Source organism: Stenella coeruleoalba (assembly GCF_951394435.1).
Source record: "Stenella coeruleoalba genome assembly, chromosome: 13".
Lineage (NCBI taxonomy): Eukaryota > Metazoa > Chordata > Mammalia > Artiodactyla > Delphinidae > Stenella > Stenella coeruleoalba.
This window is the reverse complement of record NC_137159.1, coordinates 63838190-63866112: the sequence shown is the minus strand read 5'-3', so window position 1 is coordinate 63866112 and position 27923 is coordinate 63838190. Positions and strand designations below refer to the sequence as shown.

The following is a 27923-nucleotide window of genomic DNA, read 5'->3' as shown; positions in this document are numbered from 1 at the left end:
TTTTCGTTATTCTGTTCTGCAGCAGTGAATTCCACCATTCTGTCTTCCAGGTCACTTATCCGTTCTTCTGCCTCAGTCATTCTGCTATTGATTCCTTCTAGTGTAGTTTTCATTTCAGTTACTGTATTGTTCATCTCTGTTTGTTTGTTCTTTAATTCTTCTAGGTCTTTGTTAAACATTTCTTGCATCTTCTCCATCTTTGCCTCCATTCTTTTTCTGAGGTCCTGGATCATCTTCACTATCATTATTCTGAATTCTTTTTCTGGAAGGTTGCCTGTCTCCACTTCATTTAGTTGTTTTTCTGGGGTTTTATCTTGTTACTTCATCTGGTACATAGCCCTCTGCCTTTTCATCTTGTCTGTCTTTCTGTGAAAGTGGGTTTTTTTCACAGGCTGCAGGATTGTAGTTCTTATTCTGCTGTCTGCCCTCTCTCGTTTGTATTTTTAAGTTGTAAAAATCACTTTAATCTGGGAATAAAAATGTGGTTCAATAGAGTCAGCCTGTGTCCATGTGATAATGTCTCATGGAGAAGTAGAATCTTCCATTCTGAGAGAAGGTCATCCCAGATTCTAACATCCTTTTCAATGTGGTTGTCTCCAATGTGGCCTTTTGGTGTGGAGGGGAGATTCTTTCTCTACCTTCTTTTACTCTAGATGCTTCCTACATCCAGGTAAGACGTAGTGGTGCTGAGTAGTCTCTTGTGTGAGAGCCCTCATCTGGCCACAAAGATGTCTCAGGTGGAGTTTCTAGCTACACGTTGAAGTCTCTGCATTGTTAAATAACTAAAGGGGCGTACATGAAACCTTGTGCCTTGTTATAAGCCTGGTTTCATCCCTTGCAGTCTGTCCTCATACTGTGCAGACCCAGTTTTGAGAAGAACACACAGTGTCATGGTACCACCTACGCTGCCATTTATTTAATCGATTTGGATGGCTTGAGCTGCTCTTGGAGGTGGACCCGCAAAACAAGGCCATGGGATAAAGCGGCCTGAATCCTGTAATGAAAACCTTGTACGTTTTTGGAGGCCTGGTCAGGAAAAATGATTTATTTTTGCCTTCCCAAATAAAACATTCTCAGAATCCAAGGTGAAAATTGGATTTTAACTGCTACTAAAATTTAGAGCATATAAAATCGGCAAGTGTTGAGAGTTTTGCTTGGTGAAAGGAAGAACCTAGAGAGTCTGTGACAAGAATGGACTACATGGGATGTGCACTGGTGTCCTATGTAAGTCTGACTGATAAAACTGGAAATAAACCATAAGAAAATTTTGGCAGTGGACTGCAACAGTAGACACCTCTGGCCTCTCGCTGTTGTGGCCTCTCCCGTTGCGGAGCACAGGCTCCGGACGCGCAGCCTCAGCAGCCATGGCTCATGGGCCCAGTCGCTCCGTGGCATGTGGGATCCTCTGAGACCGGGGCACGAACCCGTGTCCCGTGCATCGGCAGGTGGGCTCTCAACCACTGTGCCACCAGGGAAGCCCTTCTGTGTTCTTAACATAATCATTTTGCTTCCAGTCTTATGCCTGGAGCACTGTTCTTTCTTCCGTGCTTCATATTTTAGATTTAAGCCTTCTGTGATTAAGCTAAAGGAGTCTGGGAGCTACCTCAATCCAGCCAGTGTGCGCTCTTCTTCCCTCAGGTTCTCCATTTTGTACAAGTGTTCACACTCCCTTCCCCTTTCCCCCCTCCCCTCCTCCTGCTTATCATACACTATTTTTGGAGAGCATACAACATCCTGTTGAAATCATTAAAAACCACAAAAACCTAAGGAATTCAAAGCTGTGATGTAACAAAAACTTCATTAGCTGAGCTGAGCCTTCTCTGGTTTTGTTTTACAATTGGGACATGTAGTTACTTAGAGCCTCGTTGGGAATGCTGCATGGGTAGACCTGGTGGGAAAGCAGCGCTGTCCCTGGAGGCCTGCCAGGTGACTGGTGTCTACTCACTGCTGCCCTTCTTCGAGTCACCACCTGCCCCAGCTTTTTGTCCCTGAGTTCTGCTTGCTAGCCTGGGCGAGTTTACTAATTTCCATGGTTTTTCCCAGAACCACCGCTTGCTTGAATGGATGGCAACTAGTTTGTTGGTTTCCTAGTTCCTCAGGTTGTTTGCTCCTTTCTTCCACTTCTATTGAGCGTTTATTTGCAATGTGTACTGTGTATTGGGATATAAATAAGATACATCTGTGTGTTTAATTAAAAAGCGTAGGGGAAGCAGTGGAATTGTGTAGAAAGTGCCCCGGAGTAGAGGGGATGGTTGGAGGAACTTGCTGAAATTGAGGAGAGAGGAGGCTTTGTGGTGAGGGTTCTGCAGGGCTGGGGATTAAGGGATAAAGAAAGTTTCTCAAGGCAAAAGAAGAAGGCAGGGCGTTCCAGAGAGGAGAAACTTTTGGAAAGACAGTTTGTACAGAAGATAAGGAGTCCTTTGGTGTGCCTGAAGAATGGATGTAGAGAGGTGGAAGGGGACAGAGAGAAAGATTGTCTAAGGTGAGAACAGGAAGGTCCCATGTATCATGCTAGGGAGGTTGCAGTCTTCAGACAGTGGAGAGTCGCTGAAGGTTTTCAGAGTGATGTGATCAGACTTGTCTTTGGAAAGATGACTCTGGAAACCATTTGGAGAATCTTACAGAGACTGAGGCAGAGGGACCCCTTAGATCTGGGGCGTGGGCTTAGCCTGCACAATAGGGATGAGGAGTCAGGTGGCCCTTCTGCACAGCTGGCCTCCAGATCCGTGCACAGAGCAGAATCTGTTGTCCTAGAGCCTTCCCAACCCCACTGAGTTGGTCTAACTTTAGGATCCTGCCTCTCAGCCTCTTCTGACCTCGGTTGACCATAAGATGAGATGGATCTTCACATCTGTCAACTCGTGTTGCTCAGGTGGCCTCTGCGCCTGGCTCTTCTGCCTGCTGGCCCGACTTAAACCTGCCAGCACCTTCCTAGCTTGGCTGACTTCCCTGGGTCAGGGTGCCTGGAGCCTTTTGTCCAGAGCTGATCTGGCTCAGCCCGTGATCATATCCTGTCCCTGCCCAGGCCTTGGTGTTACAGGAGGACCAATGGCCTCTTTAGGTGGGGTCTGTGCCACATCCTCAAGGTCTCTGTACATGCCTCACCCTTACAGCCCTGTTCCCTGAGTGTCCACGGCAGAGATTTCAACAGGCAATTAAACCTCAAATTTAAAAAGTTTATCTTTTATTAATTTTTAAAATTTTTTAAATTAATTTTTTAATCAGAGTATAGTAGATTACAATGTTGTGTTAGTTTCTGCTGTACAGCAAAGTGAGTCAGTTACACATATACACATATCCACTCTTTTTTAGATTCTGTTTCCATATAGATCATTACAGAGTATTGAATAGAGTTCCCTGTACTATACAGTAGGTTCTTATTAGTTATCTATAAAAAGTTTATCTTTTAAGTTTTGAGGTTCTTACTAAGGAAGAAGTGACATTGGAGAGTTAAGTTTTATAAAGTGCTCTGAACAGTGACAGGTTTTCTGAAGACCCTAAAAATGCCAAGGAGCTCTTGGAAATATGCATGTTTACTTGAGTGCGATATTGTGTGCTGGTGTTTTGTTCTGAGGTTTTAGAGGTCCCCCTGCCACCCCCCCACCCCCTGCCGCCCCGTTCTGTGTCAATAACAAGGGAACTGTTTTATAATGTGGCTGTGAAGCACAGCAGTGCTCTGGAGCTGGGCATCCTGCATTCAATTAACCTTTGTATTTCACACCTCATCATTGCAGTGTGGCAAAGCGCTTCCTGGCCTTTCAAAGCAGGAGGACTGCTGTGGAACCGTGGGTACCTCCTGGGGCTTTCATAAATGCCAGAAATGCCCCAAGAAGCCGTGTAAGTGACGTATCATCATTCCTTTGCAGGTTAATGTAACGTATCTGTTTCCTTATGATTACGGTTTTAATGGTGAGACAACATTAGACTTCAAAGAAATCGCATTGAATTGTAGAACGTAGTGTGATAAGTTGCATTTTCAGAAACCTTGCAAGTCTGAGAAAGCTTTCACATGGATTCTGTTTATTCATAAACACAGTTATCAGTTGCCTCGTCCAGCTGGATTACTTATTTAAAAAAAAAAAAGTCCTTAGAAAGGGGATGTGCTATAAGTAGGCTCTATTTTGTGAGGTGAAAGAAAAATAAGATCTCTTTTAAAATGATAATTAAATTTCCAAACCCTATAAAAAGTCAGAGCAGTTGCTATTTCTTAAATTACATTCCTTAAATGAAATTTTTATTAATATCCACGACTTCTCTTGTAGTTTTTATTACACTATAGGTTTTCAAATTTCACTGAAAGGAAAAGCTAAAATGGAGAAACGAATGATTGCTGATTTGTGAAAGAGAAACTTACAGTCACTAGGACACAGTGCTTTTCTCCTTCTCCTCTTAGTTGCTACTGTTAAACTATCACATTTTCGTGACGTGAATCTCTGTTGACACCCACATGCATTTAGTCTATAAAATTTGTTGTTCAGAACCTGTTGAAGTGAATAAATCCAGATGTACATCTTTCTATTACTTTTTTCACAATTTTTCTAATACTTTTCAGAAAGCCAGAGGTAACTTGTTTTAAGTTGAGCTTTTTTCCTCTTATTCGGCGTGTTTTTGCCAAGAAAACAAGTGATGTTTTTCTCTTCATCATCTTTTGCTTTGTGTTACTGAAGACTTTTATAGTTTTTTTAAATAGTTTATGCTGCAAGGATTTTCTCATTGGCTTCAATTGGCTAAGTTTTATTTACCCTTCTTTAAACGTCTGTTGATTTGATTGATATTCTCAACTGCCTTTTAAACCTGTTCAATCTAGAATCTGCCATTTTAGAATCACTGCTCCATAGGTCTGTCTTACATACTGTTCTTCCATCACCATCGTAATTTGTTTTAAATAAATTGTCTCTCTTCCTTGTCTTTCAGACTTACATGTTCTCTAAATCTTTTGATGTCTACATTAATTTCACTTATTTTCTTGATAATTGCTCCTATCTTCCTTTAGAGGAATAATTTTTGGAAACACCTACTAAAGTTTCTGATAATTAATGAATTCTTCACATAGGGAGGGAAAAAAACCACGTAAATAAAGACATTCAGTACCGAGACATTGTCCCCAGTGGACTTTCTCTGAGTTTCAGTAATGATTACCAATGTGAATTCCCAGCAAGTGGGTTGAGTGTGATGGTCCTGCCTCACTGAAAGATCCATCTGCCTAAAATTATTGTGGCAACCTGACTGAAGGGACATCTAGGGGACATCTGGTATGATTTCAAGAGCATGGAGTTTCGAGTTAGGTAGACTAGAGTTTGACTCCAGCTCTGTCATTTGCTGTGGAGTCTTATGGATCATGAAACGAGTCTATATTTAAAATGTTGAAGAAGCATTGCCTTTTAAAAAATGTCTTCCCTTCATTTTTGGGTAAGTTTGTCTTCAGGAATATTGTGATGGGTGGTATGTTTCCCACTGCTAAGTCTAAGGGCTGAGGAAAGAAGTCCAATTCTTACAGCTTGGTTTTGGGGCTACATTTATGTTCACTAATACTTTTTCCATTTTATCTCTTATTTTTCTTTTCCATTTCTCCCCTTCTCTGTGTATCTTTTGCTTATTTAGCTTTTTCTCTTTCCTCTTATTTCCAAATCCCAGCGTTGCAAGACAGGGACAGAAGTTAAGAGTAAAGGGAATCATACTGTTGTGTTTTTCTGTTTTGCTTTGTTTTTTAATCCCTAACTCCTGACCTTCTATCATTTTCTATCTAGAATTTTATCATATGGAGATAAATTCACTGCTTTATATGCTTTTATATCTTAATATGATAATTTAAGTAGAACATGAGAAAGTACAAAGTTGCTATCACTTTTAACTAAATGCTGATGAAAATCAGATGATATATGGGCTCGCCTAACGTATAAATTGAAGACATTGATTCTGTTTCACGAAGAGCAACGCAGATTATGAATGAAGTAAACTATTAACATCTTGACATTTACTCCTTTTGTGCCGTCCTACGATGTGACTCACTCCCAAGAAACACACTCAGGGTCACATTCTTCCTGTGTTGTTTAACAAACTTGCCTTGGTTGGTACTAATCTAAATCATACTCGTTTTGGAAAAGAGCGGACTTTCCTTGGCTTTAGACACTGGGTTCTGTGTTCCATGCCTTTTTTTTTTTCACTCAAAGTAGTTCAAAATTCAGTTTTCAGGTGGCTCTTATTTAATGTTTTGAAGTTTTTGTTTAGCCACATACAGAAGGACCTTGCATTGTTGATCAGTTCTTACTGTGAAAACGTAATTTTAAATCTGCAAATAATTTCATGAGAGAGTCTGTACTCTATTAAAAAATAAATTATCTCTAAACTCCACAACAACCCTGACCTGCTCAGTAGATGGGAATACTCCCATTGTACAGAATTCCATTTGAAACCCAGGAAGCTTGTCTTCCAAGGTGGCAGAGCCAAGATTTGAACCTAGGTCAACTTGGTCCCAGAACTTATGCCAGAAAGGTTCTCGGGTATCACGTTAGGATGTCAGAATTTCAGTGACTAGGATTTTGTTGATAAATTGGTGACCGCGACATTTGTATTGTTGATGAGTTTTCTGAGTTGATGAACCATACAACTGATCAGAGCAGCCCTTCACCTCTCCCAGCTTCCTGTCCTCACCTTCTATTCTTCCCAGCTTCATGGTATAAAGAATCAGCTCATCACTGGAATATGTGAGCCTGTAAATGAGGCGAGCATACAATTTATTGTCTAAACTGGGACACTTTTAAAAGTGAAATGGCGTGCTATTGATGAACTTTGCTGGATCAAAGGTATCACCAAGGGTTGTCTGAGGCAGACCAGGATGTGTAGTCACCCTCTCTGAATTTATAAGAAAATTCAACTGCCTGTAGTTAATCATTGGGGAGGAATTGATTTTTTTTTTTTGGTAATAAATAATCACTAATTGGAAGAAAATATAGAACAGTCTTATGATTCTTTGAACTAACATAATCAAGATTGACAACTAACTGAGATTTATGTCTGTTGCAAAATATGAGGTATACTGAAAAACAAGGAAAATGTGAAAGAAATGCATATACCTTGGGTTGGTATCTTAGAAATAAGATCACTGATGCTTTATATGGCTTTGGTTACCACATATAGTAGTTTAGGGTTTTAAGAATTTAAACTAAGCATGTAACATAACTGTTTCTTCTTTACAGCTTATCATGGATATAATCAAATGATGGAATGTCTACAGGGTTATAAACGGGTTAACAACACCTTTTGTCAAGGTAAGATTAACTGACTGCATTGGTGTATGAGCTCAACAGTTGTTTGGCTTTTGAGAAACCTGAGTTGTTTTGCCATGCTTTGTTCATTAGCCCAGCATGTGAAGGTTACACAGAGAACCACCTCTTGCTCCCTCTGTTTGGGAAATAGAAATTTAGTGTGTTGTTGCTAGAATTACTTCACTGCCATTTAAACTTTATGGAACTTTTCCCCCTTCTGTCTATTTGTGATGAAATCCAGGAGAGTTGGGATTACATTACGGAGCCCTCTGTGGGCTCCACGCTAGTCACCTCCTGTCCACGTGTGGGTGTGTGTGCATGTGAGCACATACATGGACCTAGAAGTGCTACTTCTTTACTGACATATGATTGGGCAGCAGAGTCCCCTTTTTTCTTTCATCAGACTATTTCTGGCTACCTTGAAGTATTCAGGTATTAAATATCAGAGCAAACACACATTTCTTAGTCAATAGGGTAAAACTATGTAGTTAAATGTGAAATGCCCTGAGTGCTTTTTTTTTTTTAACGTATTTATTGGAGTATCATTGCTTTACAATGGCGTGTTAGTTTCTGCTTTATAACAAAGTGAATCAGCTATACATATACATATATCCCCATATCTCCTCCCTCTTGCGTCTCCCTCCCACCCTCCCTATCCCACCCCTCTAGGTGGTCACAAAACACCGAGCTGATCTCCCTGTGCTATGCGGCTGCTTCCCATTAGCTATCTATTTTACCTTTGGTAGTGTATATATGTCCATGCCACTCTCTCACTTCGTCCCAGCTTACCCGTCCCCCTCCCCGTGTCCTCAAGTCCATTCTCTACATCTGCATCTTTATTCCTGTCCTGCCCCTAGGTTCTTCAGAACCATTTTGGTTTTTTCTAGATTCCATATATATGTGTTAGCATATGGTATTTGTTTTTCTCTTTCTGACATACTTCATTCTGTATGACAGACTCTAGGTCCATCCACCTGACTACAAATAACTCAATTTCGTTTCTTTTTATGGCTGAGTAATATTCCATTGTATATATGTGCCACATCTTCTTTATCCATTCATCTGTTGCTGGACACTTAGGTTGCTTCCATGTCCTGGCTGTTGTAAATAGAGCTGCAGTGAACATTGTGGTACATGACTCGTTTTGGGTTTTTTGTTTTGTTTTTTTTAAATAAATTTATTTATTTATTTTTTGGCTGCATTGGGTGTTTGTTGCTGCACGCGGGTTTCTCTATTTGCGACAAGTGGGGGCTGCTCTTAGTTGCAGTACACAGGCTTCTCATTGCGGTGGCTTCTCTTGTTGTGGAGCATGGACTCTAGGTACGCGGGCTTCAGTAGTTGTGGCACTCAGGCTCAGTAGTTGTGGCTTGCGGGCTCTAGAGCGCAGGCTCAGTAGTTGTAGCACACGGGCTTAGTTGCTCCGCAGCATGTGGGATCTTCCTGGACCAGGGATTGAACCCATGTCCCCTGCATTGGCAGGCGGATTCTTAACCACTGCGCCACCAGGGAAGCCCATGTGGTACATGACTCTTTTTGAATTATGGTTTTCTCAGTGTATATGCCCAGTAGTGGGATTGCTGGGTCGTGTGGTAGTTCTATTTTTAGTTTTTTAAGGAACCTCCATACTGTTCTCCATAGTGGTTGTATCAATTTACATTCCCACCAACAGTGCAAGAAGGTTCCCTTTTCTCCACACCCTCTCCAGCATTAATTGTTTGTAGATTTTTTGATGATGGCCATTCTGACTGGTGTGGGGTGATACCTCATTGTAGTTTTGATTTGCATTTCTCTAATCATTAGTGATGTTGAGCATCCTTTCATGTGTTTGTTGACTGAGTGCTTTTGTTCAATGTATATGGAAACATACAGTCAAGGGACCTTCAGAAATCATCCAGTTCAGTGTCTATACTTTACAAGTGAGGATATTCAAGCCCAGACTGGTTAAATGACTTTCCTGTGGCTAAATAGAGCTGAAGTTGTAACTCACGTTTACCAGTGCCTAGTTTAGTATCCATATATGATAGCAAATTCGTTTCAGTTACTTTGGGAGGTGCCCACTTAATGCTGCTCATTTCCCAGTACGCATCTAGGATGAAGGTGGTGGTGTTAGTAACTTATGTGTACTTTGGAATAAATGTTGAAAGAGACTCAAAGAGTCTTATTGAACGAAAATCCATTTCAAAACACAGCACATGTCCTTGGACTTGTGGTTTCAGGCTCTCTCTTCTTGGCCAGTATGTGTTTATAGGGCTGAGTAGATTTAGGTAATGTTAACAATATATAGATTAATCCCTATTAAAATGGTTCGTGTCAAAGGAATATCTTAATTACCTGAGAATTTTCTCAAGTAAATTGTCTCTATAATACTGTGTCTGTTTAACTTTTATGACTTGTAGAGCTTTTACTGACTTAAAAAGAATCTTTTTTTTTGAAATGCACATAGATATACCATGTCTTTAAAAAGTTTTGCCTTCAAATATTATAAGCCCTCATCCTAGATGAAAGAATGTTGGCAAAGGAGAGGTTGCCCAGGGTGCTTTTTGAGAAACATCTGCAAACCTGTAGTACTGCTAGGTACATGGGAGTAATGGGTTAATTAACATTATGTAAGAATCAGTAGAATTTAAGATATTATTAAAAGTTCATATTATATGGATGGAAGGTTGAATTAAATGGACGGAAGAATGAATAGGTGGCTAAATGTATATTCTACAGTATAAACCAAGTTGTTTCACAGATTTGGATAAAAATATACATGAAAAGCCCTAGCCCATTATGAGGATGTGTTAGTAGAAGCAGAATGAGCAGGGCATTGGAAGTAATGACCTTGTACTCTGCCAGTCAGACTGAATTTGGGGTTTGGGTATTTGGTGTTCATTATCTTTCGGCTAATAAGGTCAGCCAGGCTTGTGAAGGGCCTGGTGTTAAACATGAGGGTGTTTAGCCTAGAGAAGTTGAGACCGAAGAGAAATGTAATGGCTGCCTTACAAACATGGCTTTAAATAAATGTTTGATCAACTTTCCTACAAAACAAGACTTTTATGAGTTGCTTCAAAGGCCAAAGTCAATAGAATGGAGTTATAAGGAGGCATATTTACAACAACTGCAAGCAAACCTTTTCTGTGGGTTAGAGTTCCCCATCACTGTAATGAAACACCTTTGGAAGTACTGAGCTTCCAGCACTTAGAGGTGATCCAGCAGATCCTTAATAACTATTGGCTTGGGATGCTACAGGGACTTTCTATCCTATGCAGTACATAATGTTAAATAACTCTGTAGGTTCATTCCAGTACTCTGACGCCAGTATTACTCTGTCACCAAGGACAGAGGTTGTGCATGAGAAGAGGGAAATTACTTTTTGGTCTGTCGCACAATTTTTAGACATGTAGTTTCCTGAAGTGTCCCCTTGATCAGGCATATCTGGTTGCTTCATTAAGCTGTAGAAAGAGGAGGATCCTTATTTATCCTTCACCATCCTAATCCTACATGGCTAATTGGTAGATACTTTCCAGAAATGTCAGATGCTCCTAATTTCTCTGAATGTCAAATGATGAAGAATATACTTATTTTCTCGGGGTGGGGTGGGATTTGGACCTTAAGAATCCTAGTTAGAAACAGAGAGACAGAGAGTGTCCAAGGTCACACAGATAATTAAGAGGCCCAGCTAGGATTAAACTCCCAAGCCACCTCTGTTTCTGTCTGCAGTATGACCTCCTTTACCAATTTTATATATATCTGTGAAGTATTACTAATGTAGGTACGATATGCCATCTGTTTTGAGAACGAGTAGAAGTCAAAGCAATTAATGTCAATTTGGTTTTGTTTAATAAGAAAGGGTGGTTATCTAACATATTCCTTCCACTGGCTGGTTCAAGGTTCTAACAGTTCATATTCATAAAAATACCACTGTAGAAGTGGGAGTGAAAATTTGCAGGTAATCATTTGCCATCTCATTTAGCAAAATAAAGTGGAGAATCCTTTAAATAATTCCTTGAGGTTTTATTGTTTTTTCCTCTTCTGGTTTGGCCGGTATGGAGTGACCTTTAGCAAGTTTTGTTCATACTGAGCATATCAAATGGTTCCACCTCAGTCAGTTGCACTGACGTTCAGTAACGCCAAATCCTGGCTTATGTCTGTCTCAGGAAGATATTTGCAAAACAGTGTTGTACTTTTTGGCGTGAATTCTGGAGTGAAGTATCACAGAAAATTCTGTTTCATGGTGCCTCAAGAAGGCACAGATAAATTACACTACAGAGAAGATTGACTCATAACATAATATGAATCTATTGAAATTGCTTTTGAGAGAAGGGCTTAATTTCACTCCCTTGGTGATATTATTGGTCACTAAAATTGGGTAGAACTTTCTCACATTACATATATACACTTGGATTTTCCTAGAGCCTTGAAGCCTTTTGATTTTATGCTGCAGTTTTTCAAAAAAAGCCCATTAACCATCTAATTACTTGTGCATTCCACATTGTTCTTGGAGTTTAATGTCTTCTCAGTTTACAAAGCACATTTAAAATTAAAGTGATTAATAACTAGAATTACATTATTTCCTTCAACTAAGTGAATTAATGTCCTGAAACAACTTTTCATAATGGCCACTCCGTAACAAAGAACCAACTGTTCACAAGTTAATTTCAGGAGCTTTCAAATAATTGCCCTAAAAGTTGGGTTCTTTTTCCCCCTCCTTTCTAGTGGTGCTACAATTATCTTTTCAAAGGAATGATTTATTACATGTAAACACATGGAGCTCTAAAACCTTGCCTCACTACCCTCAACGTTATGGAATTGTTATAATTTGCTTCATTTATCGTAACAAACAATACAATTAAATTTCCTGGTGGATCTAGAGCAGCTTTTGTCATTTGATTATTATTCTAAAGTTTTGATGTAGAACTAGAATTAAATGAAGTAGTACCTCATGGAAATGATCATAGGAACTCCTACTTTCATACTTCTTCCCTGCATTTTGATTAGTCATTTGCCCATAACTTTGCCATGAAATAAATGAGTTCTTAAAAATGAGGTGTAAATCTAACTTTTAAAACTAGAATTGGGTTCTGAAATTACTTGGGGACCAGTCTTTTCAGTGAAATCTTTTATTAAAAGCAAATATCTCTTGATATGCTAAAATCACTTACCTGTTTGATTTTATAACTGTAAATTAATCAATCTACTGTTTTCTACATTTTTAGCATGTGCAGAGGTGCTGCGGGCAATGCCAAAATACATAGCTAGAAGACGTCTACACTTTTAGAATCCAGTGTATGCATATTCCTTTTTCGAGAATAATTTTGAAATCTTTAAAAAATATTCCATAATCCACAAACATTAGTTGGTGGAGCACTCCTGAGCTACAGACTGAGGATATGTGATGAATGATGAATAAGACATTGGTCTTGCCCTTTGGATTTAGTGTAATTAAATCAGTTTGAATCAGCAGGATGTGATTTGCTTTGTTCACTCATCCATCTAGCTGAATTTCAGCTGCCTCCAGATGAGCCTGTTAAAGCAAGTACGAAAGAGCTGTCCACATAACTTTCTTTTGGCATTATTTTATTACACTGGTTATTCTGCTTTAATAAAATACATTTACAGATACACTAAGACAGTAATACTCTATTAAAACTGTCACTGCAGGTCTCCTTTTTGATAGAAAGTGCCCCGATGTGCATCTAAAACTGAATTGTATTCAGACCATAGAAAAGATAATGCACTGTTTTTTTCAGGGGCATATCTCTGTCATTAAGTGAAACTCACCAATCTTGGTTAATAATCCATATAAGGAAGCTGTACATGGAACTTCTTGGTTATGAAGAGCTTGTCTGGACTGTAGCTTACATTTCAGACGTCTTAATGATCGTCAAAAAATTGCTTGTGAATGGAGTATGGTGAACACATAGAGGAACACTGGTCTTTGAGTGCTTTGAGGGGACTAGGAAGTACAGGAGAGACCCTCAGGAAAACTGACTTGGCTGGAGAAAAGAATGTGGCCTATGGCATAGTGTTGGGTTAAAACAGACAGGTAGGATGAGATGAAGTGATGCCTAATTTTAAGACAAATTTCTTATGTTTCTTGTGATTAATTGCATGTATCATTTGTAATATAACGGGCTTTGTGATACATGCTGGGAGAACAGCTGTTGGATTTACACTTCTTTTAACATAGAAATGTCCAAAGGCCATTATGACAACTTCTTGCACATTTAAAAGAAAATGGATTTGTGGCTTAGAGAAGAGTTATCATTTTAGAATTATCTTCAAAGGTATGGTTAATGTAAATAGTCTTTTTCGTACAGTTAATAGTAAAATGAATTTACTGACACTGTATCAGTTTTTGCACTCAGCGTTGTTTCTTGTGTCCTCTGCTTGCTTTGTGGGTTCATGTTTTCTTTTGTGGTAGGATTGCCAGGTAAAATATAGGATGCCCAGTTAAATCTGAATTTCAGATAAACAGCAAATAATTTGGGGCATGTATTTTAAAAGTATTATTTATCTGAAATTCAAATTTAACTGGGTATCCTGTATTTTTATTTGCTAATTTATATTTTGAGATCACATCCCTTAACAGCTCTTTAAATGGGGATCACTGAGAAGTATATACTTTACATGAGAATATCTTTATTTTGAGCTCATTCTATAACAAGATTAGTCAGGTGTACAATTCTAGGATAACAGTTATTTTCCAACAATACTTTTGACCTACATTATACCAGTGTCTTTCTGACCTCTTTTTGATACTTTCTTCCTTTGTAGATAATGTTTCTCTCTTTGGAGATCATCTCTGAATTCTTTATGTTTTGTAGTTTTACCACGATGTGTGTCTATATTTGGATTTATCTTGATTTTACTCAGTAGGCAGTGTTGTGTTGTCCATCTGAAGACTCAGGTCTTTCCTCAAATTTGAAAAATGATCTGCTGTTATCTCTTAAAATATTGTTTCTCCACCGTGCTTTTCAGCTGAAACTCCTTTTAGACAAGTGTTGGAGCCTCTGGTTTTCGTGTCTCTTATAACACGTCTTTTGTGCTTTTATCCTCTTGTCTTTTTTGCTACCTTATGCGTGAATACCTCAGTTCTGTCTTCCAGTTTTCTAATTGCTGCTTTACTATGCCTATCTAGATTCTATCCCATCTGTTACACTTTTAATTCTAAGATTATTTATCAGTTCCAAAATTTCTCATTGTTTTTCATAGCTAACCTGTTCTTTTTTCATTTTTTAAAATGTATTTATTTAACTTTTTAAGCAAACTGAAAAGTTTAGCTGGATTTTAGTTGCTGAGGGAGGAGTGTTTTTGCATAAATTGGTTTAGTGTGTTATCCTCAGTTGTTAAACCCACTTTTGACTGGAGACGTAGTACAGCCACAGGCGTGTGTTTCTGCCAAAATCCCCTGGTCAGTAATGTGTTAAACTCCTGGCTTCCCCTGCTGCTTTCTAGACAGCAGACCCAGAGCTTCAGTGACTACCAGCTACCATGTATTTCTATACCATTTCAGGTTTACTGGGATGTTGACCTCGTTTTTTGACCTTGATATTTTATCTGTAATTGCTTTATGTTAGGAACTGGGGTGAATGCCAAAGCATGAACTTACTGTGTTACTTTAAAAAAAAAAAAAGTGTCCATATCAGGATTGAGGTTTTTTTTTTTTAAGAGATCAGTATCAGAATGTGGTTTTTTTGTTTGTTTGTTTTTGCGGTACGCGGGCCTCTCACTGCTGTGTCCTCTCCCGCTGCGGAGCACAGGCTCCGGACGCGCAGGCCCAGCGGCCACGGCTCACGGGCCCAGCCGCTTCGCGACACGTGGGATCTTCCCGGACCGGGGCACGAATCAGCGTCCCCTGCATCGGCAGGCGGACTCCCAACCACTGCGCCACCAGGGAAGCCCCAGAATGTGGTTTTTAACATATATATACATGTATCAATATATTTATTTTTACTTATTTATTTATTATTGCTTTTCCTTGAGAATACAGAAAAGCTTTTCAGAAAACTTCATATTATATAATTATTATCCACAGATAGTCTTTTTAACCATTGTAATTAAGCAGCCCATCAACATAAATTTATTCACCATCTGCCGTGCATTCACGCATTTGTTTTATGGATATTTAATGACGATTTAAGTGGGGGCACACTGAGAAATATATTAATAAAACTCAATTCCTACCCTTACAAAAATCACTGTCTCACATATAATTAAAACATCAAGGCAGCATGTAGTTAGTGCTGTAAAAGAAATGAACCAAACACTATGCAGTTTCAGAGGACAGTTCCCATTGAGTTCGAAAATCACAGATGGCATTTAAAAACATATTCCTTTAAAAAAAAAAAAACACTTTCTTTCCTGTTTATAAAAATAATTCACACCTATTGTTTAGTATTTAGGAACTAGAGAAATGTATAGAAAATAAAAATACCAAATAAATGTATTTTGCTATATTTTCTACCAATCATATATATATGTATATATATATATATATACATATATATAAATTTGAGATTCTATTTCATGGATAGTTGTGAAAACTGTGTTTTTACTTAATAGATAATGAACACTTTCTGATATTGTTAAATAACCTTCTACAAATTATTTTAATGCTGACATAGAATCCCAGTTAATGGATACAGGATAATTCATTTAACCATTCCCCTAAAGTTGGATTTTCAGATTAGTTTCTTTTTTTCCTTTATATATATATATAATGCTGTCAGGGGTGTACTTGAACATAAACCTTCATGTGAAGCTATGATTACGTATAGAAGAGACATTATTGGTTCCCAAGCTTTGATTCATCCTGTGCACATTAGGCTTCAGAGAGGGTGTACAATTTCCCTTCCCACTAGGCTTAGAGAGCCCACTGACTGTGTCCCTCCTCTCCTTCCTTATTTCCTTGTCTTTACAAATTTGAAACCACAAAAAGGGCCGTTAAGTAGTATGTTTTTCTTCACATAGGCTCTTCACATTTTCATTTAGGCTTTCCCCAGGTACTTTATATTGAATATGGCTATGAGCAAGGTTGCTATTTTTTTTTTTAACAATCTTGGAACTAACTCCCGTTGGTTTTAATAATTTTGTCTGAGTTTTGTATGTAGAAAAATAATTTTACTTTCAAATAATTGTAATTTGGGGAAGACGGTGATATATGGGGCAGGGTAGTTATTGGGGCTGAAAGGAACTAAGACACGGGCGTGGGAAAACATGCACCAGTGGAGGTGGGTAAGTCAGTTGAGGTACGTTGGGGGTTGAGGCAGGCTGAATTTGAAGTTTGTCTGTTACGGTGCCTAAGGCTAGTGAGTGTAAGCTTCTTTCAAGGTTTTATTTTAAATACATGGGAAGTTGATATAGTTTGTTAATCAATTTTGTTAATTTTGTTTTTTCCTTCATTGACATTTTTGGTTTGCTTCAGAGATTTGGGGTTATGACCAAATTGTCATGGAGCTAATATAAATGTCTTCAAATTAGTACAGTCGGCCCTTCACGTTCGTGGGTTCTGCATCTGCAGATATGGAGGGCTGGCTGTATTATGCCGTTTGATGCAAAGGACTTGAGCATCCACAGATTTGGGGATCTGCATGAGGAGAGGGGTCCTGGAGCCAGTCCCTCAGGGATATCAAGGGATGACTGTAGTGAGTGCTCTGGACTCTCCCTCCCTTTTTCTCTCTTTCCCATGCTCCCTTCCTCCCTGTCTCCCCATCTCTTTCAAGGCCCACTCACCTTGTTCTGGGTCTTATTGCAGTGATGGTAACAAGGAACAAGGGAGACGGTGATGATCTGTAGACATAACTATGTTTTTAGTGACAGTGATCCTGACATAGCAAATGCCATAAAAGGTCTAAGTTTGCTAAGCTCTCCAGCTCTCAAGCCCACTTTAACCCTTTTGTACCTACCCCAACTGCTTCCTCTAGTATTCTTAGGTTCTCACCCAACTTTTCTCCAGACTTTCTCCTGAGGTGGAACTAGCTAGGCCACCTGCTGCTCTAATTACTGTTGATTTTCTTTATGTGCTACTTCTTTCCTTATGGTAATACTTGCATAAGAAACTTGATAACTTTCTCTTTTCTAATACAATAAAATTTCCTTTTTGGTCATTATTGCCTACACATCTTTTTATCTACCTGTTTATGTATTTTGCTAGTGTTTATTGAATGCCTATTTAGTGGAGCCATTGGGTTGGGTGCTTCAGCTATGTCATAATTCTCACAGTAACCCTGTGAGATAGTGTTATGTTTTTTTAAACTTGTAGTGAAACTGAGCCCTGAGGCTCAAAGAAATTAAGTAATGGAAGATAGCATACCTGGAGAGTGCTAGCATCTACCTCTGATGCCTGGGCTCCCTCTCCCCCATTCTGTGCTACTAACATTTACTTAGTAGTTTGTAGTACTTCTTATCATGCTTTTTATGTCATTAATTCCTGACAACGACTGCATCTGCTTGTTACAGGTGGGGAAACCATGGCTTAAAGCAGCAGCAGTGGGGGGGATATTAGATGCTCTCTGGTTCTTTTACTCTTTAGATCAGACTCTCCTGTTAGGTGCTTTCAGTAACTTCGTTTAGAAATCAGAGTTCTCCACACTTCATTGTTTACTTTCACAGCAAGTTTTCTTGTTTTAAATGTGTCTGCTTTGTAGGTAAAATAAGTGTTTTTCTCTCTTGTTATTAGCAAGCCATTGTACCTTAGTTTTATCCTGAAGTCCTTAACAAGCAGAAATGTTGAGGCCTCTAGAGGCTGTTTGTTTAAGCTTGCATTCCTTTTGAGCACTCCTCCTGAGGCACTCCCCTGCTGTATCACCTCTTCTCCCTTCCCCTGTAAGTTAACAGTTACTTTACTAAAACAATCATGTGTTTCTCACACTTCTGGGGGCAGCTGGACAGTTCTGCTGACCCAGGCAGGCCGGGTATGGGTGATGTCAGCCAGGCTCAGTCTTGGGTCTGTGATCAGCTGATGGCTGCCTGGGGCTGGATGGTCCAGGATGGCTTCAGCAGGGATGGCTCAGCAATCTTCCACAAGGTGTCTTATCTAAAGCTTTTGAGGCCTAGGCTTGGGATTGACACACTGTCACTTCAGCTGTAACTGGTGGCTGAAGGAAGTCACAGGCCAGCCTGCATTCAAGGAGTGGGAAAATAGACTCTACTTGCTAGTGGGAGAAGTTACAAAGTCACATAGACAGGGTCATGGATACAAAAAGAGGTAGAGAATTGCGGCAATTTTAGAAATCGGTCTGTAACACCTTGAAGATCTTTATTTGTATTACTGGGAGGTCACTTTACGTCTAAACTTATGAGGCCATGTTGAAAAAGTGTTGGTGAAAAAAGTCTGATAATATTAGAAATTATGTAGTTTATTATCTATTTAAATTTTTATTAGTAGTGTAACCTATATATAGAACAATGCACACATCACAGGGAATTAGCTCAGTGAATATCACAAAGTGAACATAACTGTGTACTTATCACTCAAGTCAAGAAACAGAAGATCCCCTGCACCCCAGAATCCTCCCTCTGTCCCTTCTCAATTTTTACTTTCTCCCTCTTTTCCAGAAGTAATCACTGTCCCGAGTATTATAAGCATAGATGAGTTGTCTTTTTAGGAACTTTCAAATTATCCAGTAAGTGCTTCGTGTCTGTCTTCTTTCACTTAGCAGCATGTGGCCAATACCATTTCCTTAATATTCAGAACTGTGACTAGTGACGTAATATCCATTGATGTTTTCATTTAAAACTTTTCAGTGACTTTTCCCTTCCTTCAGCATGTTCTTCTGTGACTTCTTAGTTTATGCAACACTTGCTACAGTTAATGTTTTCTCTAAAGTTCCCTTCAGTTCCATTAACATAAGGGAATTTATTGCTCTGATATTTCTTTCTTTCCAGGAGGAAATAAGCAATATGTATAGGAGACTAATGTGGGTATGAAAATGAAACTTAGAATCCACTGTTATTGCTATATATTTGGGAAATCATAGTAGAAAGTCAGTAGGTGTGAACTAAGACTGCAGTCAACCAGACTTGATAATTAAGTTATTCAAAGTACTTAAAATGTTTAAAATTCTTTTTATTTACCTATCAGATTCATCACAGTGCTCTGCTGTATTTAGTGATTTAATCCCAGAAACTGGGGGGGTACTTAATGTGATGCTGAATCATGCTTTGCAGTCTCAATGACCAAGAGGCAATTGATATGTTTTACTGATGTGAAGGTGTTACTTTACTGGCCTAGACATCCTCTTGGAACTCCTGCTGCTTTTTCTAGTCTAAATAGGCACAATATTTTGGGTAAGGATTTAAAGTTTTGATTTGGACCTGAGTATCATTTTAGCATTTAAAATCAGTTTGGGACCCATTCCCATCCGTTGTAAAATCATTTTCTGGTGTGTCCTCTTACTGTGCTCCTATCACTGGGATAAGATTCAAAAAGGAAATGTCTGCTTATTTTATTCACTTTTCTTCAGGAAAGACAGTGGTGAAGTGAGTCATTAGCACATTGTGTTTTCCAATAGCTCTTTGACCTTAGTCTCTGGGGCTATAAAATCAATGGGAAGAAGCCTGTTGTATCACGAGTCATGGGGAAAGCCCATAATAGATAATGTTACTATGAATGTTTCAAGGAGAAATTAATGTACTGTCTATAGATTATAGTCGGAAATCCAAGACCAGCAGAGATGTGCATCTTCCATGTGTAGCACACATGTATTGAGAAATAAATACAGGCTGTTCTCTGGGCTCTGATAATTCTTCTATCATGTTACCCTGCAGACAGAAGGATTGGAAGGCAGGGAGTTGTTCCCACAGTGGTTTGCTTCCTTTGAGTGAGTTCAGTGATTGAATCCACCCCATGCTAGATGATTATTTTATAAATGTGGGACAGTTACAGGTCATGAGGCTATGGCTGCAGTAGGGCCTAGGTTGAAACAAATACAATCACAAAGAGCCCCATATGATAGTTCCTGGGGCTGACCCAAGAGAGCAACATTTCACAAAATGTGCTCCACAGACCACTAGGTCAGCTCGATGTTAATAGGTGGTGTGTGAAAAGAGATTCCAGGGCCAAAAGTGTGGAGAATACCAAGTTAAACAGAGAAAACCGAGTCCTCGCCAAAGAACTTCTCAGGGGGTCTTCCATGTGCAAATGTACATAGAATATGTAGCGTTTCTCAATCATATTCAGCCACAGAACTCTTCTTTTAGCAGAAGTCTCACAAAGCTTGTGTTTTGTATAAAATACCTTGGGTAAAATTGCTCTTGAATGTTGATCTTCTAACATTTTTTTGTTGCCTTAGCTCCTAAAATAATTTTGAAAAACTTAGGTGTTCACACATTTTTAAGCCAATATCTGCATTTTTTAATCAAAAATTAAAGGGGTGTAGTAGATTCATTTCTGGCATGTTTTATTAAATATGGGCTTTCAACATATTTTCAGCAGCAGCATTGGCTCATTTACTCTATGAATGATGTCTGCCGTCTAACCTAATTGGCAAAACCAGACTCTCTTATGAAATAAATCAGACTTATCCCTTTTCCTGTGACTGTGTCCCTCAGGAGGGATATAGTTGTGAATTGTTTATTCGTTTGGTGCCTTCGATAATTTCACATTGTAGGGCAGTGCACCTAGAGAGATTCCAGATGGGCAAGAGGGTGCCTTGAAGAGAAAGCAGACACTGAGTAAAGGAGAGAGGGAAAAGGAGATTGGCAAGTGTGTTGTTAGAGCACTTTTAGAGAAGAAAACACATGAAGGCTCAAGATCTAGGAATTGATTCCCTTAAATAAAAGTATCCAAGCATGGGCCTCCCTGGTGGCGCAGTGGTTAAGGATCCGCCTACCAATGCAGGGGACACGGGTTTGAGCCCTGGTCCAGGAAGATCCCACATGCCGCGGAGCAACTAAGCCCGTGTGCCACAACGACTGGGCCTGCGCTCTACAGCCCGTGAGCCACAACTACTGAGCCTGTGTGCCACAACTACTGAAGCCTGTGTGCCTAGAGCCCATGCTCCGCAACGAGAGAAGCCACTGCAGTGAGAAGCCCGTGCGCCGCAACCAAGAGTAGCCCCCGCTCAAAGCAACTAGAGAAAGCCCACGCGCAGCAACGAAGACCCAACGCAGCCAAAAAAAAAAAAAAAAAAAAAAGGATCCAGGGGTGTGTGTACCCAGTGTGAAGCTGCTTCCCGGGGTGGGGGAGTTTAAGAAATACATATGTCCTCTTAGAGAGTGAACTCCTCCTTTATCTAAATTAAGTGATCCCTGTTAAACAGCCAAATGGTCTGTCTGGCTAGGAAAAGTATTTACCTCAGAGGTGGTTTTTTTTCCTGCTTTCAACTGGAAGTCAAATTGCTGGACTGTGTGATGGCATTTCTGTCCATCAGCAAAAACCAGAATCTCCAAAACACTTCATATTTTCACACAGTATAAAGATCTGCATGTACTGTTCTCACCTGGTACCTAACTCCTTTTGGTTACTGGACATGCCTCATTTCCTGTATAAACTTGTGTTACTAAAAAGGCAGTAAATTAGTACTCACTTTGTTAAACATACATACTTTCCTGTAGGAGCATAGATACATAAAAGTGTGTTTATTTCCCACAGGGTACTTATGCTAGTCATGATATATGTTATGCAGTAAATGTCATACTTTATTTATTCCTTGGCATTTTCAACTCTGGCAACTTGCAGATTGTTTTGAAGTCAGGATATTTAAGCTAGGAGCAACCTTGGGGATTATCTGCGTTGCAAGAGAGGAAAGTGAGATCAAGAGAAAACAAATGACTTGCTTTAGGTGACATAATTTAGGATCCTAGTTACCAAACTCGGTCTTAATGAGAGATTTCTCCCATTAGATTTCCCCATTCTCCCTTAACCCTTTTAAAAAATAAGAGCTTGGACAAAGTTATCTCTATAAAACTGTGAATAACTGTTGTGTTGCTCACCTTCCAAAATTGTTACAAAGTTCCAGTGAGAGAAGGTGTGCTGTACAAATACAAAGGACGGTGATGAGGATCCTTGCCTCATAGTACTAGATTGTTGTTATCATCCTCTGGTGCTGAAATGCTAAGGCTGTGTTACATTAGGTTGTGTAAAGAGTCTCTTGTTGGGCTTCCCTGGTGGCGCAGTGGTGGGGAGTCCGCCTGCCGATGCAGGGGACACGGGTTCATGCCCCGGTCCGGGAAGATCCCACATGCCGCGGAGCGGCTGGGCCCGTGAGCCATGGCCGTTGAGCCTGCGCGTCCAGAGCCTGTGCTCCGCAACAGGAGAGGCCACAACAGTGAGAGGCCTGCGTATCACACACACACACAAAAAAGTCTCTTGTTATGCATATGTCCCAAATACTCTGTATTTTTATACCATCTGGATAATAGATGCCCCAGCCTTCTGTTTCTTTTGTATTAGGTTGAACCATGTGACACTGCCAATATTCAACCATTTTAAATTTATAAGAAGACCAGTTTTGTATTATTGAACTTGATAAATGGCCAGAGGTTCATGGTCGGCTGTACTGGGCAGAGACACTCTATGAATGTCCTTAGTGAATGGAGAAGTATGTAAATCTTCACATGAGCCGTAGCCTCCCTGTCCCTCCACCGTAGATTTTGCCTACTCTAAAGGTACACACTGGGATGTATGAGTGTCTCCCTTCCCTTTTGCCTCGGCAAACTTCTAGACTCCCCAGCCCAGCAGCTCAGATGGAGATACGGGGGCGGGGCGGGGTGGGGATGGTGGCGGTGACTGGTTCTGAGTCAGCTCCTTCTGCCATTCATCTTGACCTTGTTCTTGAACTCAGTAAGCTGTGTTCTATGCAAGTGGTTACACCATTCTTTCAAAGGATAGGATTCCACAATTGTCCAGAGAAATTTGGTGGTCTGCAGAGGGAAAACAGTGAACAAATTCGTTTGTTTACCATTGGTTTGTTTTTTTAAACTAAGTACTACAATACTTCAGTTTAATCAGAACACATTAAAGGAGATTGGCTGATCCTGTAAAATACGAGACTCCTGAAACAATTATTTTTGTCAAATATAAGTAATTTATAAAAAATTATAATCAAGTTAGAAGTTTTATTTAATTTTAAATAAGAAAATAGCCTGAGGAATTGAAGCCTAAATAGAACTATAATTCATAATTAGCCGATCATGTTTCGTATAATTGTTAAACTTTGGCCCGATCACGCCTCCTCTCAGCGTAATCCTTAAACTTCTCATATCCAGAGAGCACACTTTCGGTCAACCCGTGTTTTGCCCTTAATGCATGTGTGAATCTTTAATTTCCTTCAGTTTATTTATAAAGGTCTTAAAGAGCCTGACTACCTCAGAAAGTCATTTAGATAATTGCTCATGTTTCATATTAATTTCTGGGGTTCTAAATTTAACAACACGGGGCATAAGTTTTTTGCCTTTTTCTTTAAACACAAAAGATATAAACTATCTAGCCACACCACAATCCTCTCAGGAACGAAGCAGGGGATGGAAGAATGAAGTGGCAAAAAATAAGAGAATTCCTATCCAATTTTTAGATTTCAGATTTGGCATATTAGGAATGAACAATTTATGAATGGAATGCTTTTTAAAGTTTTATTTGTGAGTGAGTTGTTGAAACCTGGAATATGATTTTTCACAGAAATAATGTCAGTGATTTTCAAATTTTCTTTACAAATGCCATCTTAGAAGTTCAGTTTTTGAAGCAGACGTAAAGGAACTGCCTTGCTTAAAAGAGGTGTGTAGGGTGCCCAGTCTCCAGGGACAGGTCCGCAGGTCACAGTTAAGTCTGATGAATTACCTTAGAGCCCCGGTCAGACATGGTGATGGTAGGATTCTAGTCTTGCAGATCACAAACCACACACAGCCCCGAGCTCAGCAATCTGGGGAACCTAGTCTGTTTTGCTTCTTGCTCGGGCCAAAGCACAGTCTCAGAGACAGCAGGAGACCATCCAGATGTAGACAGTATAGAGGCTGAGTTGAGTGAATGCAGCCCTTCAAGTCCCCTCATGGAGCAAGCACTCACCTCCACTCCATCATTCCTCAGACAACTTTACTTCGAGATGGTCCCTTCTGTACTTATAAACTCATATTTTCATCCCCTGTGTGTGAGTTTTTCAGTGAGGGCATTATTGACAATTTTCTTTGTCAAGGGGGACTAACCGCACTTTGTTCAGTTCCCTAGTGTCCACCCAGTGAGTGTTCCCCAGTCCTTGGAACAACCCAAAGTGTCCCATAGCTAAGCGTAGCCCACTTTGAGAATCAGCTAAGAGGGAAGCAATCTTATCGACCTACAACATCCCTATAGGTATTTACGTTGTAGGAGAGATTGCTTTTAGATCTAAATGGCTACTAAATATACGAAAAGGAAATGCAGGTCAAAACCACAATGAGATAATACTACACTCCCGCTCAATGACTAAAATGAAAAACACCGACAGTAATTTGATGAGGACGTGGAGCAGTTGGTACTGGAAATTGACACATAACCACTTAGGACAACTGTTTGACAATGTTTATTGAAGTAAACATGAGCCTTATTTAGTGACCCAGAAATTTTACTCCTAGATATATACCCAAGAGACATGAGTGCCTAGGCCTACCAAAAGAGATACATATAAGAATGTTCACAGGGCTTCCCTGGTGGCGCAGTGGTTGAGAGTCCGCCTGCCGATGCAGGGGACACGGGTTCGTGCCCCGGTCCGGGAAGATCCCACGTGCCGCAGAGCGGCTGGGCCCGTGAGCCATGGCTGCTGAGCCTGCGCGTCCGGAGCCTGTGCTCCGCAACGGGAGAGGCTACAGCAGTGAGAGGCCCGCGTACTGCAAAACAAAAAAAAGAATGTTCACAGGTGCATGGTTGGAAATAACCCCCCAAATGTCTCTCAAGAGTAGAATAGATAAATTAACTTTGTACTCACACAATAAAATGTAACAGAGCAGTGAAAGATGAACTGTATGCAAAACCATTGATGAATCTCTTAGGCATAATAAAATCAGACAAAAGAATATATACAATATGATTCCCTTTATATGAAGTTTAAGAACAGCTAAGACTAATCAACCATGATGGGAATCAGGATAGTAGTTACCTGTGGGGGCAAAGAGGTTGACTGGGAAGGAACATGAAGTGCCTGCTGAGGCACTGGGAATGTTCTAAGTCATGATCTGGGTGGTGGTTATACAGTATGTGCGTACACACGTGTACACACTTATCTACTTGTATGTATACATGTATGTATATGCAAAAGCCTCATATAGTTGTACACTTAAGATGGATATACTTAGCTGGATGTAACTTTAAAAAGAAAAAATCTTGGAAATTTAATCTCTAATTTATAGTATTTTCTAGAATATGATAAAAATAAATTGAGGTGGTTGAGGGAAATGGGAGTTATTCTGGAAGCTGTGAGAGTGTGTCCATGCTTCTGGGTTTCTGGAGCCAAAATTAGGGGAAGTGGTATTGCTAGGGGCACAAGCTGATTAGAATAGAGATGGTAGGAAAAGGGAAGGGAAAATTTTATATGATTCCTCTTCTTCACTCTACTTCTTCCTGTCTTTAGCCATAGTGTTTTTGTTTAAGGCTTAATTTCTGTCCTCCATTCCCATGGCATCATGGTCGAAGTGGTGGGCAATGTTGAGAGTCAAAGAGGGGACATTGGAAGAGAGCATCAGGTAGTGGTTGTGTACCAGGTATCTATGCTTTGTGGGGGACAAACACCACTTTAACCTGCAGGGAGGTTAGCCAGCAGGGAGACTGGATGGTACTGTCATAGAAACTTCCAGATAAGGGAAAATTCTGGGTCCCAAGAGGTAAACACGGAAGGTGTAATGGTGCAGTCAGTGAACAGGAGTAAAAGCCCCTCAGAGAAAGAGGAAGGCCGATGATCACACCCTAGTGGGAACATGAGGGGAAACAGTGGTCCAGCCTTTTTGACCACAACTGGCTGGTTACCCAAATTTGAGGTTTAAGTGGGGACATACAGTAGGGGATTCGCTTGTACCGTGTAAGCTCCAACTGGACTTGGCACTCTTCCTGGTCCTTCATGGTGGTTCTCTTAAAGAGAATGAGTTATAGGGGGATATTTTCAATCACATGCTGCGCATAAATGTGCGTTATAATACAACACACACTCTGATCAAGAGTAAGATGGCGGGGCTTCCCTGGTGGCGCAGTGGTTGAGAATCTGCCTGCTAATGCAGGGGACACGGGTTCGAGCCCTGGTCTGGGAGGATCCCACATGCCGCGGAGCAACTAGGCCCGTGAGCCACAACTACTGAGCCTGCGCGTCTGGAGCCTGTGCTCCGCAACAAGAGAGGCCGCGATAGTGAGAGGCCCGCGCACCGCAATGAAGAGTGGCCCCCGCTTGCCATAACTAGAGAAAGCCCTCGCACAGAAACGAAGACCCAACACAGCAAAAATTAATTAATTAATTAATAAACTCCTACCCCCAACATAAAAAAATAGTAAGATGGGCAGGTGCTGGACCATATGCTGGTCCAGGTGTCATCTAGCTATACCAGTTTCCAGCTGCATGCAAGCTGGAATGCTGTAGAATTTACACAACAAACATGGGTTGTCATTTGAATGTCGTTGAAAATGTCATATTGTCATGTGTTGGGTAAAATATGTCCATGTAGATATCTTTGGCTACGTAGAATATGAAATATAAGCAAATAGTGATTTATTGCAGGCTGTATTTGCCTTTTTATGTGACGATTCTGCTAGTAATGTTTTGCTACCATGGCGTTCAGTTTAATGTAGAAAGTTAACATTTTAGGATCCTTAATAGAAGTTTTATTAGAATTAATGATTGAAAGAAGTAAATATAATTTCAAATGGAAACACTAAAAGCCAAGTCTGTTAACTGTTAAGCTTCATAAGACACCCTGAATAAAATAGATGACTACTAATTCTTTTTTACTTTTAACTTGTCACATTCTGTTTATTTTTAATTACCTTTGCAAATGACTCTATAATCTTTTTTAAAAAATTGCCACATTTTCGTCTCTCCTCTTCCAAATCATTTTGATTTCCCCTTGGGCCACTGTCTTAGTCCATTTGGGCTGCTATAACAAAATACCACCAACTGGGTAGCTTAAAAACAGCAGGTATTTATTGCTCACAGTTCTGGAAGCGGGTAAGTCCCAGATCAAGGCACCAGCATGGTCACCTTCTGGTGAGGGCCCTCTTCCAGTTACACATGTCTCCATTATGTCCTCAAATGATGGAAGGGACTAGGGATCTCTCTGGAGCCCCTTTTATAAGGCACTAATCCCATTCAGGAGGGTTCTTCCCTCATGACTTGAAACACCCTGCAAGGACCTCACCTACTAATACCGTCACCTTTGGGGAGGGTTAGGATTTCAACATATGAATCTGGCGGTGGGGTGGGGGGCCCAAAACGTTGAGACCATAGCAATCACCGCATGCAGATGACCTTGAGGCTCTGTTTCCAGCGATGCTTTCTTTTCACTTTATTCCTGAATCTGCTGCTATGGCTGGATATTTATACAATACTTGAGTATCCCAGTGTGACCTTCTAGTGTAAAACTTACCTCTTTTTTTTTTTAACATCTTTATTGGAGTATAATTGCTTTACAATGGTGTGTTAGTTTCTGCTTTATAACAAAGTGAATCAGCTATACATATACATACATCCCCATATCTCCTCCCTCTTGCATCTCCCTCCCACC

The 27923-nt window shown here is 40.1% G+C and overlaps 1 protein-coding gene across 7 annotated transcripts in view; it reads left to right on the top strand.

Moving 5' to 3' along the window:
- Nucleotides 1–27923, top strand: part of LTBP1 (latent transforming growth factor beta binding protein 1) — a 423732-nt gene that overhangs the window by 240587 nt on the left and 155222 nt on the right. For all 7 annotated transcript variants that reach the window (XM_079941107.1, XM_079941105.1, XM_079941104.1 and 4 more), the window contains 2 exons: nt 3735–3837; nt 7197–7268. In XM_079941107.1, coding sequence (XP_079797233.1) covers nt 3735–3837; nt 7197–7268 — 175 coding nt within the window. The remainder of the gene's footprint in view (nt 1–3734; nt 3838–7196; nt 7269–27923) is intronic.